Consider the following 13,248-nt stretch of genomic DNA (forward strand, 5'->3'; position numbering starts at 1 on the left):
TCCAAAAAGAAGACGGACCAAATGAGGGCGGAGGGGCAAGTCCCTGGTGGGGGGGGTGGGGGAGGGTTGAGTTTTGGTTGTCTGAGACTGAACTGCGCGGGAAGTTTACAATTAGGGGGCGGGGGGTTGACTTGGAATGCGTTAACGTGTGCCACTTAGGGCTATCCGGGGGCATGCTCTTCCGGAAAATTTTTAATTTTAAGCCCTCTGAAATGGCCGAAAATGAATTTAAAACTAACATGGTGTAGTGAAACTTATATACTTTCAACAACAAAAAAAGTCGCCATAAAAAAAATATTTTCTCCACAAAGAGTTGTGTAGCTTTAATAGGAGTTTTAATATCCTCCAAGCAACACAAAGAGTTGGGTCAGCATGTCAAAGGTGACGGGAATAAGACAATTGCACGATGACGTCGTTTTTTTACAACTAGCAGAATCCTTTAGTTTGTTGTTTTCTTGTGCAAATTAGAGCTATTGTTCTATAATCCTCAGCGGGATTGACAAATTCAAATAAGAAAGCAAAAACGAAATCAATTCTGAACCGGTAGTTGTAGTCAAATGTCGTCATCGTGAAAATGGCCTATTCTCATACTCGCCGACTGTTAAAATAACAATTCTTATAATATGGCTGAGTCTGTTCTCGCCCTGCGATTGGTCAATTTGCGGTCCGTAACTTGCCATATGTACCACAATTCTTAAAGAAAATGCTCATTTCGGAGCTCTAAATCTCTTTACCTCGGAAAAAAAGGTTTAAATAAAGTTATAAGACGCCTGTCAACCTTGAGGACTTGCATGTTGACTTTAGCCTTCAACCGGCCTTCAACATTTCAAACTGTGTTTATTTGTGAACGAAGGCGATGAAGGAACTAACTCGTGATCTTATCGAAGAGGATTCTAGTCAGTGTTTGAAAACTTTATCGCAGTACACAGTTAAGAAGACGAAAATCGACAGGCTGAGATTCGAGATGTTTTGCCTGAGAGAAATAAGTAATTCCTTCGACAAATATGATAACAAACATACCTGCACCCGATCATCTTGTCAAGCTTCTTTGCCATTTGCAGTGTTTTTCTGTTTTTTTTTAAAGACCAACGAAAGAAAGATAGAAGCGAGTTGGAGCCAGACACAATGTCCAGTTTTCGAAAGACTCCAGTGTCACGCTAACGGGTGAATACTTACAGTGCTCTTAGTTTTGATCGAGTAAACTTTAAAATATGTCTGTCAACCCTGAGGACTGGGATGTTGACTTTGCCTTTCCAAATTTTAACCTAGCTTTGTTTAATGAGAACGAAGCTGATGTAGAGACTAAATCGTAACCTTACCGAGGAAGAGAATTTTAGTCAGTGTTTGAAAATTTGAACGCAGATCACAATTGAAGACGAGAATGAACTGGCAGAAAGAGAGGTTTTCCCAAAAACAATTAACGAACGAATCCTTCGACAATGACAACAAACTTACCTTGAAAAGCTTCTTTGCCTTTTGCAGTGTTTTCTTTACAAGGACAAACGGAAGAAAGATGGAAACGACTTCTAGACAGACTCTGGGCGCGATCCATTCAACTAAAATTCAGACCGGTCTAACCGGGAAAAGAGGACCACCTCAAAAGGTGGACCTGTTTTTCGAAACTTTTCCGGTTGGACCGAACCGATCCATTGAGTTTTGGACCGAAATTTCCGAAAATTTTGGTTGAATGGATCGCGCCCACAGTGTCCGGTTTCCAAAATACTCCAGCGCTACATTAAAGAGCTAAAACTTACAGCGCCCTTTGTTATGTGGTATTGTTTCCGTGCGCCAACAAAAACTTCCTTTTTTGACGCCTGTCAAATGAGTGTCAAATCGCGCGTCCTGCACTTGTTTCCGGTCCCCCAAACGGGAAGAAGCCATATAATAAACATCTTATTAGCCTCGTTTTTTTCGGTCCGTACTGTAAATTACGGATCCTCGTTTTTTTTCCAACGAAAGAAAGATAGAAGCGAGTTGGAGCCAGACACAATGTCCAGTTTTCGAAAGACTCCAGTGTCACGCTAACGGGTGAACACTTACAGTGCTCTTAGTTTTGATCGAGTAAACTTTAAAATATGTCTGTCAACCCTGAGGACTGGGATGTTGACTTTGCCTTTCCAAATTTTAACCTAGCTTTGTTTAATGAGAACGAAGCTGATGTAGAGACTAAATCGTAACCTTACCGAGGAAGAGAATTTTAGTCAGTGTTTGAAAATTTGAACGCAGATCACAATTGAAGACGAGAATGAACTGGCAGAAAGAGAGGTTTTCCCAAAAACAATTAACGAACGAATCCTTCGACAATGACAACAAACTTACCTTGAAAAGCTTCTTTGCCTTTTGCAGTGTTTTCTTTACAAGGACAAACGGAAGAAAGATGGAAACGACTTCTAGACAGACTCTGGGCGCGATCCATTCAACTAAAATTCAGACCGGTCTAACCGGGAAAAGAGGACCACCTCAAAAGGTGGACCTGTTTTTCGAAACTTTTCCGGTTGGACCGAACCGATCCATTGAGTTTTGGACCTGTAGTTTGTTCGAGGAGGAGGCTATTCTTAAGTTGACCTCATCTTTTATTTGATAGAATCAGGTTCCTACAAATGTTGATTCAAACGTTTTCTAGGCGTCACCCTATATAAAAGTGCTATTTTGAAATATGCAATGTTGGTTTTCTTTCAGGAATTGCATTCACCCTTTTCTGGTAAAACACAAAGTCATGCACAGCCTTCAATCTTAAAAGTTTCCCTCCTGGCTAATGAGTGGGGGTCATCTAAGGGTGGCTTGTCAACAATCAACAGAACGCTTGCCATACATTTGGCAAAACTCCCAAACGTACAGGTCACTCTTATTGTACCTCAATTTGAGTGCGGTGAAGATGACAAGAGAGCTGCCAAGGGTCATAACATTTCCATTATGGAAGTACATCGTCGCCCTGGCTTTAGTGATCCTCTTGATTGGTTGAGCTTTCCACCAAGAAACCTTGACATTCAGGTCGTGATTGGTCATGGTGCAAAGCTGGGTAAACAAGCTCAAATCATCCAAGAGTCTCATTGTTGCAATTGGGTGCAGGTAGTGCACACCGAACCTGAAGAGCTAGCCATGTATAAGAACTATCCTGGCGCAATTACCAAGGGAGAGGGAAAGAACAGAGCTGAAGTTGAGCTGTGCCAACTTGCAGATCTCGTTGTGGCAGTTGGGTCCAAGTTGACTGAAGCATTCTCGTCCTACTTGCGTTCATCTCATCAAGATGTATTCCAGCTGATGCCAGGCACCTTTAAAGAGTTTTCAGATGTTGACCATGCTACTACGCGAGCAAGTGCGAAGTTCAAGGTGTTAACCTTTGGCCGTGGTGATTTTGAAGACTTCAGTCTCAAAGGATACGACATTGCTGCTCAAGCAATAGTTGAATTGAAGGACAGTTCTTACCGTCTGATCTTTGTTGGTGCACCTGATGGAAAGCAGGATGAAGTCGCGGAAATCTTATGCCAGACGGGCATCCCAAGAAACCAGTTGTTTGTCAGGTCATTCGTGAAAGACAAGCAAAGATTAAAAGAGTTATTTTGTGAAGTTGATGTGGCCATCATGCCTTCAAGGACTGAGGGATTTGGCTTGACAGCACTGGAAGCCATGTCAGCCGGTCTCCCCATTCTAGTAAGTGGAAACTCCGGATTTGGAGAAGCACTGCGTTGTCTTCCAATGGGTATGTCATTTGTGATTGATTCGGACGACCCCAAGGAATGGGCAAAGGCAATAGCAGCTATCCAACAAAAATCTAGGGCACAGCGGCTTGAGGAAATCCAAAGACTTCGAAGAAGTTATGAAGAGAGATTCAGTTGGGAGAGACAGTGCAAATCCCTTGTTGTCACGATGTGGAAGATGTTTTATGGTAAGAAATCAAATTCTCACCGTAAGTAAAGTAACGATAATTGAAATGAGCAATTTTAGGATGAGGCTGAGTATGATCTGAAAAATTGTGTAGATCGTGGAGGATGCTGGCCGATATGGATAACACCCTACGAGATCTGCATAATTTTGCCCATCATTTGAAATCCCAATCCAATTATTGTTTTATTATCTATTCAATATAGTTCATACTTGAAAAACATGCCTACCTCGATCGATGTTAAGTTTCTGTCTTCAACTTTTTTCCGGGGCCTCTGAGTTGCCGTCCCCTTTTCTGGCGATATCCTATACTATTGACGTCATTTTACTGGATATCGCAAACGTCTTCCAAATTTGATCATCGCTAGCTGGTTTTAAAGAAATAGCCGTGGGATTTGAGTCATTCTCATTATGTTCTGTTGAAACCACCGTAATTTAAAATGGTCAGTTGGTTTTTCTTTGGACCCGTGTTCTATCTCCCATAGAACGTTTTCACTCACGTGGCGTTTTAAATGACGTCATGTGAAAACGCTATATTAAACTGACGTGAAATAACCTTTCGCATTTTGGATTTTTCCTCTTTATCATTTGCAGGTGAACTGGTTTTCCTTGCACTTCTAAAAATCAAGCTGGAAGCGCGTAGAGAGGCCAGCAAAACTGAGCTGTCGTTGAATTTAAAGAGGATTACTTTGGAGAAAGGTTTTGTGATTTCTGACAATCAAGGGGATGGAAACTGCATGTTTTTTGCACTGTCAGAACAGCTTGAGCACATCAAAGGAATTAAAATCTCCCATGATGAGTTACGCCGAACTGTTGTCCAGTACCTCAAGGACAACCCCAGGCTGGTTAGTGTCCTGTTTTAGTGCCTTAAAATTATTTATCTCAGACTAGCAACTTAAACTGACCGAAGCAGAGAAGGGTCCAAGCATAAATGGAAACGGACGGGGGAGCATTTCCTTTTTTCGCCTCGGTCGTTAAGCTTCTTTTGCTTACGTTTGAAGAACCAGACCTGTGACTTGACTGAAATAGAACTTTGCCACCACGGTAGCTGTTTTCCTGCTCACTTCTCTTTTGCGTCATCCGCACTATCTGAACGCTTATAGAGGCTAACGGACAGATAGAGTTGGTCTTCATCGTTCTTTCTTCATTTTGTTTGAAACTTTATAAGGCGGACACTTATTTACTACTAACGGTGTCTGTGGCCCAGGGGAGTACTCCCTATAATGGCCTATACGGGGAGGCTCCGCACAAAAGGGGTACCTTTTTCAGGCTTCAGGTTTATGAAAGGGTAGGGACTTTATTGGTTGAAGTATATAAAAGGGTAGGGAAATCTGTCATTTCGGTCTGTAAAAGGACTAAAAAGGGCTAACAGACGCATTTTATGGATGTAAAAGAAACAAGAAAACTTCCTGGTTTACTGATTTATTCATAAAAAAAGACGCTGCATTTACAGCAGTTAAAAGGGATGCAAAGTTCTAAACAAGGTGTGTATGTGAAAGGGGTAACATTTGTCAACAGAAGGTATACGAAAGGGGTACCTTTTCTGTCAACTATTGCACGTATATTACAACCTTACAATATATGTGTTGCACACAAATCGATAACCACTTTACGACGACTGCTTACTAATGTCAAGGACAAAGACAAACCGGAGGACAGACAGGGAGCAGTATACAAGATCAAAGGCTTCTTACATTGGTGAAACCGGAAGAAACCTTAGCACGCGACTGACCTAACACAAACGAGCGGCGAGGAATGGTGACGTCAACAATCACATTGCTAAGCACCATTTACAGACGAAACATCGAATTGATTAGGACTCTGCGACATGTATAACGTATTCTACAGACTACTTTCAAAGTCTTACTTTAGACAGCTGGTTTACTAACTTAGAACAAACGCCACTGAATCGTAGCCAACAGTTACCAGCGCCGTACAAACGACTTATTGACGACTGTGACAATAGACGGATCGAAACGCACCAATTACTAATTACGAGTCTTCATAGCCAATAACATCACGGCTTAACTGACAGACGACCAACAACATCGCGACGTAATTGACCAATCAGATCAATAACCAGAGTATAATACCATCAACTAACGTGATAAACTCACTTTGACTCTAAAGATGACTACCGCACAGGTTGTCGATACGTCAGTCACTGTCAACAACAACAGTCCTATTCAGGAGTACGTTCACCTGGACGATCAAACTCAACCTACTTTTGAAATGACTCCTGGGTTCAAACCTTTCACAATTTTCACAATGGTATATAAAAGGGTAAGGTGTTGGACGTCGGGGCGGACGGAGCTTCCCCATATAAAATTGTTGAGTACCCCCCCCCCCCACCTCCCCTTCGGGGGTCTGTGGTGGAGAGAGCTAACTGCGTGGTTTCCTGAATAAGAACCGTCTAGAAATACACTTTGTCGTCTCTCTAGTAACTACAGCATTCGTTCTCTTACAGCCGGATGGGACAGATCTCTTCCACTTTGTTGATGGATTTTCATCTTGGAACGCTTACCTCACAAGCATGATGGCAGATGGTACATGGGGTGATCACGTGATTCTGCATGGTGCTGCGAACTGCTTTGAAAGATGCATTCACGTGATAAGCAGTCTGCCGCATCACGATGACGTAATGATTTGCCCTGAGTATAATGTTACTGGTAACAATCGGCTTGTGCTGGGTCTTGTGCATGAGCTTCACTATGTCAGTCTTTTTCCACTGGAAGGATGCTAAGATGGCTAATTACTCTGCAATGTATTTATTTTCCAAACTCGCGTTACCAAATTCATGTCATTTGAATTTTAGCAGTTGCACCTTTCATTTGCCACATTATTTGCTGTGTTGTTGGCGAGAAACTTCTTTGTCCATTTATACAGTTCGACAGGATAGATACGTAACGATAATTCATCAATGTTATTGTGACGGAATAAATAGACGTTTAAATATGATTATTATTCATTCAAAATATTTCCCCGATTCTGATTGGCTAAAAGCACACGTTTAGTTCACCATGACCAGTTACTGATGACCAAATTTGGAAGAATTTTGTGTTTAGCGAGGAAATGACGTCAAAAATGCAGGGTTCTTGCAGATCAATACACCGTTAACCGAGAAGACCTGGGAACGAGGTTGAGTTGTTTTGGTTGTGAACTTTGAAAAATGGCGGACATTTCACTCGTTTCAAGAGTAAGAACTAGGCGAAAAAATAGCTAAAAACATGGCAAGAACAGCAAGAAGACAACTCGAAGGGCGACATCTGCTATTTGGAGAATATTTGCGGAGCTGAACAACCCTAAACGTGCACTATCGAAGATGAACTTAACATCGATCAGATCGATGGATCGATGGAGGTAAGCATGTTTTAGCCATGTTTTTAAACGAGGAATTATTGTGAATGAATAATAAAATAATTGTTCAATTCGGCTTTCGTATCATATGAAAAGTTATGGCGATCTCGAAATTCATTGGGGAAATTTTCTGTCTGAAAATAATCCTACATAGTCCCCTTAGGTAATATGAAAATCTACTTATTTATTTTATTCACTCTATTCTATTCTAATACGATTTAGTTGTTAAAGATCACATTGCCTGCAGTCACTCTTAGCAATAGGGAGCTTATGCACGACGACGACGGCAACGAGAACGGCAAAAAAGCAATAGGTTTAGATAAGCAAAACAACAACTTTGCACGCTTTTTTGCACATTTCTTTGCCGTTGTTGCACGACTACGACGTGAAACTGCCCAATTTCACGTTTTATTGAGGACGTGAACACAATACAACAATTTTTTTTCCTGTCACACTCAAAACATTTTGTTTAAATTAATTTATTGTGTGAAGTAGTAATGGCCAGATGCCTCCTGCATTACTAGATTTGTCGCTAGACACAGAACTGTCATTAAGAGATGAAGACCGGAGATTTTCCCTGGCTACCATGAACGTGACCTCCGGCTTCTTTCGTAGGAAACAGAAAGAAAATATAACCAAAAGAAATTCCTAGCAGTTTGATTCCCCGCCTACTCTTAATGTATTTGCCCGGTTACTTGAAATCTTAATGACATCCCTACTAGATAGTATAGGATAAATTATCATCATTGATAATATTTGTGAGGAGAGAACATGATAACCCTAAAAGTTCATTTAAGGTAGAGAAGGAGGTATGAAATGTGAGGTGTGTGTGTGTGTGTGAGGGGGGGGGGGGGGGGGGGGAATTTTGTGTGTGTGCTTGGGGTCTTGAAAAATCCGTGTGGTATGGCTATAGAACCAACGGCCTGATTAATGAGCCGGGCTGGCTCGCTTTGCAGAGATCCTTGTCCCTAGGTTAAGCACAACAAAATCAACTTTGCGATTATATGACAACCGAGCCAGCCCGGTTAGCTGGGATCCCGGGTGGAAATTTTGCATGTAATCATCACGCTTGCCATTGCTTCCCCGGCTCATGTGACCAGGCCCTTACTGTGAGTTCTATTTGGAATTTGCCGCTTTAGTGGTTCCTGTATGAGAGAATACGACTTAATCTAATTAACCCAAGGGTTTTAAAATAGAAGGCGGTTTGCACGTGAAGATGTTGGACTCTGCCTCTTTTATGGTTCGACCGTGAAAGAATGACGAGGTCATTTTGCTCAATCACCCCGCGCGCGATTTTAAGAAATCACCTCCTTTCCGAAAATATGCAATAAAATTATGCATCATTCACTATTACCATCTTGTGCACAGGAATCTTGCGTGACATACTCTTTGGTTATCGACAACTGAGGGCCTGTATACATGGAGGTGGGTACCACAGGTAGGTGAGGTAACCCGCTTAGGTGGGGTAACCCGCCTGTCCACATAATCTCTCATTTTAATCTGATCACGTTTATATGATAGGTGGGTTGACCCGCCTAATGTTACCGCGCCTACCCGTGTTCCCTCATCTCTATGTAAACAGGCCCTGAGAGCAATATTGTCAAACTCTTGACAATAAGCCAAACCATTCACACCCTGTGCTGCGAGGACGGTTATTTTCCAAAGGGAAAATTTAAATTATTCCTTGCGCCAAGCGAAGTGAGGTTTATAATCTCGTCGCGCACGCGTTTTGCTCGCAGGTGAGTTTATACTGTATCGTTGGGCATCTGTTCTTTAAATGCGATGAAATGCGTTTACGTAGGTATCCAACGTCAAAACAGCAGTCATTTTCCTGAAGCTGGCCGGAAAATTCTAGGGAAAAGGCTCTTAATAAAATATTTTCAAAAATGTGGGAATGTGTTTCACGTGGCGTAGTAACAACGAAACGGCCTGGAGTGCGGAAGGTCCCGATTTCGATACCAGGTAGAACCTGTTTTTTTCTTCTCTTCTTTTCATTATTTTTTCTTTTCCTTTACGTTTAGTCTTCATTTTAGTTATTGTAGTTTTCTTTTATTCCTTTATATAGCTTATGTTTTTTTAGACTTATAAATTTTCTTCCATATTGCTTTACTTCCCTTTCAACTTCTTGCTGTTCTCCCGAAGTCCTTCTCGAGCTCCTGTGATTCACGTATTTCTAGTTGAATGGTTTGTTTCACTCAGTGTACCGTGTTTTTTTCCAAAAAGTTTGTTTTCTATTGCCGATTTGTTGCCGTGCCTTATCTGTGGGTCGTATGCAACGGAGATAAATTCTGTGTTGTGACACAGCGCGCGGCAGACATTCGCGTCGCTTGGCTTGTTTACGTTCGCACGTACTGCCTGCTTATTGCAACTTTGAATCAAAACAATCGATTCTGGCGACACCCAAATAATAAAATACGGCAACTAATCTCACTGAAAATGGAGGATTAGAGTTCAAAGAGATAACAAAAAGATTCAAGCAGAAGAAAATTGCGTTATGTTTGCGCGCTTTGGGAAATAGGGACTTTAAGATCCAACGACGCGGACGACAAAGAAAACGTCAAAAAAACAGTAGGTTTAATGAGCAAAACAACAACTTCGCACGTACATCACATTTTGTTTGTACATTTCTTTCCCGTTTTTACGCGACTACGACGTGAAAATGCCTAATTTCGCGTTTTATAGAGGACGTAAAAAGCAACGACGAAATTTTATTTCTCTTTCCGAGCTTGAATGTGGTCCCTTGAAATTCAGTTTCGGGAGGGTTCGCCTACATTTGACAAAGTAAGTGGTTAGGAATAATCGGTATAAAGACTGAAAGAACGCGAATTCACTTTTTAAGCGACGTTCTTGTCGCCATCGCGTCGTTGGATCTTAAAGTTCCTAATGACTTCGTGGCAACAACGCAAAAAGGATTCATTTACCAAATATGGCAGCCCCTGCCAAATTTGGATATATTGTTTACTGGGACACCAATGATCGGAAAGAACGCAGATAACCAAGGCATTAAGCATCCCATAATAACTCTTATAGCGTGGTTTTCTTTCACCGGGAACAGTCTTCACCGGGAAGCAACGAAAATGTCGTCGTGTTCAAGACCAAAGAACTGCTCACTTTACGTGAGAAACTTACCTCGCGAGACAAGGTTAGACCAGTTAAAGCATTTTTATTTAGTTTTTGCTCACTTTTTTTCTAATTTGCGACCTGACTTTTCTTGTTAGATCAGAAGATCTTGAACGCCTCTTCTCCCAATATGGCCGCGTTACCGACGTGCACATTCCGTTGGGCCACTACACAGGAGAACCCCGAGACTTTGCTTATGTACAATATCCTTTTTTCTTTCTCAAGAGCCTTATTTTGTCTTTGGTTTCTTTTAGTCTGAGTTTGTAAAGGTTTGGCACTAAAATGACTTTCTTGTCCTTTGATAACCCGGGCAAAAGAGTCGGTAAAAGAGCTAAAGTAACAAGAAAACGTCAGGCAAATCTGTAAAAATTTTAAAGCCCGATTTAGCCCAACGTGGAAACGAAAGTTCGTAAACGCAAAGCTTCACTAAAAAGATAGGAATGCTCATAAAGGAAAGGCGTCGATTCAGCGAATGAGTTTAAAGATTTGAATTGTCAAGCTGCCTACGTTTTACAGAGTGGCTAGAGTGTCTGCACGTGGGACAGTGATGTGTAAAACCGCGCGTAATGCTGTAAAATTGAGGTATGGCGAATTTCGTGAGCAGTGTTTCGATAACTGCGGTGAAAAGGTTGACGTCTGTAAATAGTGTATATAGTGTAAATAATTATTGCAGAGTTCAACTTTTTCGACGGTGTCCGTTCCAAAGAGCAAAATTGTCACCTGTGCTCGGATGGAATCCGGTCGTTTCGCCTACGGTCTGTTCGCCTACGACTAGAGTCGATTCGCCTACGTCTTGTATGTCAGTTCGCTTACGATTCATATGTTGAAGCTTTAAATCTGAATTATTAAAAGTCCTTGTTCCTTGTAGCCTAACACGAAAACACAGCAAGTCGATACATTCTATCCTCGATGTCAAGAAAAACGACGCGCTAACACATCTAAGTTGGATTGTTTTTAAAAACTTTATCATGGCGGAACCCGGTCGTCTATGAATAGAATGTGTAAAAGATGTTTTGCTTAAAATGATTTGAGAAACGTGCGATTTAAGAAACGTGTGAGAAGCGCACTAAAGAAACCACTGTTTACGGTCTTGTGTAGACTTGTGAAACGTGAGCGGCTCCTAAACTAAAGAAGGTGAGACTTTTCATTAACATATACGAAATTAGCTTCCGTTTCACTTGACAGTCGGTTCAATTTCTAATATTTCTACGTCGATTTTTGCGACTTGTTGAATCTTTTAACTAGTTCAGTATATAATGTGTCCGGGTATTCTGAAATTGCTCTGTTTGCATACTTTCATCTAATTTAGCAAGATGACAACAATATTTAAAGTTAAAGCCTTCTTTATGTAGACTTGTGACTTCAGCGGCGCTTATACTAAAGGAGGTGAGAGTTCTCATTAGCATTCTCGGAGCAAAGGAAGAAACAAAATTAAAAGGTGACATTTCAGCTTACTTCAACATTGAGATAATGGTGATACCGTCATCATTTCTGTAGTCTTTTATGTGTAATGTAAATATAGAAGATGTGAATGTGTTTCCACAGAATTTTACCGAAAAAAATAGTTTTTCAAGATATCAAGGTCATTTTTCAATTAAAAGTAAGAGTGCTACACACACAAACTAAAAGGTTGTCTTTGTAGATTGACAAGGTAATTGAATGTTTGACAGTTTTGAAGATGTCCCAAAGAGGAAGTTTATAAATTAAACTCCTTAATTAGTAATACCTGAATGAGTTGATAAAGCACGGGCATCAACCATCAAAAGAGATTGTCAGCAGGGTAAGCAGTTATCAAGCTTTTGTTCCACGCAAAACTTGGTCGAAAAATAGTCAAGCCTTAACATACCATACATTTGAAGATATACGTGGTGCCGAGGATGCCAATCACTATCTAAACGGAGAGACGTTCCACAGAAAAGAAATTCAGGTTCAGTTTGCAGAGGGACAAAGAAAAAGTAAGGCATAAGAATAAAAACGTGTAGATTGAAATATGACATGTACCCTAACTATATCACCACACAAATTTTCTGGTGTTGAAGAATACGATTACTCAACATGAACCTTTTTCTTCCTCTTAGCACCAGCACAGATGCGTGCCAAGGAAAGGAGAGAAGCCCATGGTTACAGCAGTAGTAATAGGAGAGATAACTACGATGAAGGGAACAGGTACATTCTGATTCTGTGCTTGATAGACCAATTTTGACATGTTAAAATTGATTAAGTTAGTATTATTTCTTATTTTTTGCAGTCGCCGCTCCCGCAGTCCCGGTTCAGGCGGGGGGGTGGGGGGGGCAATAATTTATTAACTTATTTAAGAATTATCCTTTATTGTTCAGGTAAACTGAAGTGCGGAAATACACATTTTAAATGTAGATATGATCATCACCTCTGCCATTCACGGGTTAAGATGAGCTCAACAAACTGGGCCACCCCAAATATAACGGTGTTGATAGCTAACTTGATAGAGCACTGACGCGCTAATGCACAGACCATGGGTTCGAATCCAGCTAAAGACCCGAAATATTTTTATCGGGTTAATTTGCAGTTGTATCTTCGTTTAAAAAAATTCGGTTGATGTTTGTCCAAATAGATTACCCCTCCTTCACCCTTTTATTTGTTAAATTGGCATAAGAGAATGAGTTTGGATCGTTAAAGTGATTTATTTGTAGTACTTGCACATTTCAAAACGGTTTGTATTTTAGTAACACTGTTAAAAATGACTCCTGTGAAAATACTAAGGCCTTCAAATAGTCCAATAAGGTTGACGAAGGCAGAATATGGTTTCGACTTCTTGATACCGGAACACCTTTTAGATCATTCTTGGAAAGCTAACTATTGTATCATAGGACTTCTGCAGTTTAATTTGGTACTTCTCCTTTTCCTCAAAGA

At 40.9% G+C, this 13,248-nt stretch overlaps 2 protein-coding genes across 2 annotated transcripts in view; both read left to right on the forward strand.

Moving 5' to 3' along the window:
- The window catches only part of LOC140945430 (uncharacterized), a 106,440-nt gene extending 99,687 nt beyond the window's left edge, over positions 1 to 6,753 (forward strand). Inside the window, exons 18-20 of the mRNA XM_073394455.1 lie at positions 2,715 to 3,886; positions 4,477 to 4,727; positions 6,350 to 6,753. Coding sequence (XP_073250556.1) covers positions 2,715 to 3,886; positions 4,477 to 4,727; positions 6,350 to 6,625 — 1,699 coding nt within the window. The 3' untranslated portion in view covers positions 6,626 to 6,753. The remainder of the gene's footprint in view (positions 1 to 2,714; positions 3,887 to 4,476; positions 4,728 to 6,349) is intronic.
- Positions 6,754 to 10,316: 3,563 nt separating this feature from the next.
- Positions 10,317 to 12,699, forward strand: LOC140945431 (serine/arginine-rich splicing factor 10-like). The gene is made up of 5 exons (XM_073394456.1): positions 10,317 to 10,381; positions 10,458 to 10,562; positions 12,211 to 12,314; positions 12,438 to 12,525; positions 12,696 to 12,699. Exons 1-5 carry the CDS (start codon positions 10,317 to 10,319, stop codon positions 12,697 to 12,699), a joined length of 366 nt encoding a protein of 121 aa, XP_073250557.1.
- Positions 12,700 to 13,248: the final 549 nt, after the last annotated feature.

Source organism: Porites lutea, chromosome 8 (assembly GCF_958299795.1).
Source record: "Porites lutea chromosome 8, jaPorLute2.1, whole genome shotgun sequence".
Classification (NCBI taxonomy): Eukaryota; Metazoa; Cnidaria; class Anthozoa; order Scleractinia; family Poritidae; genus Porites; species Porites lutea.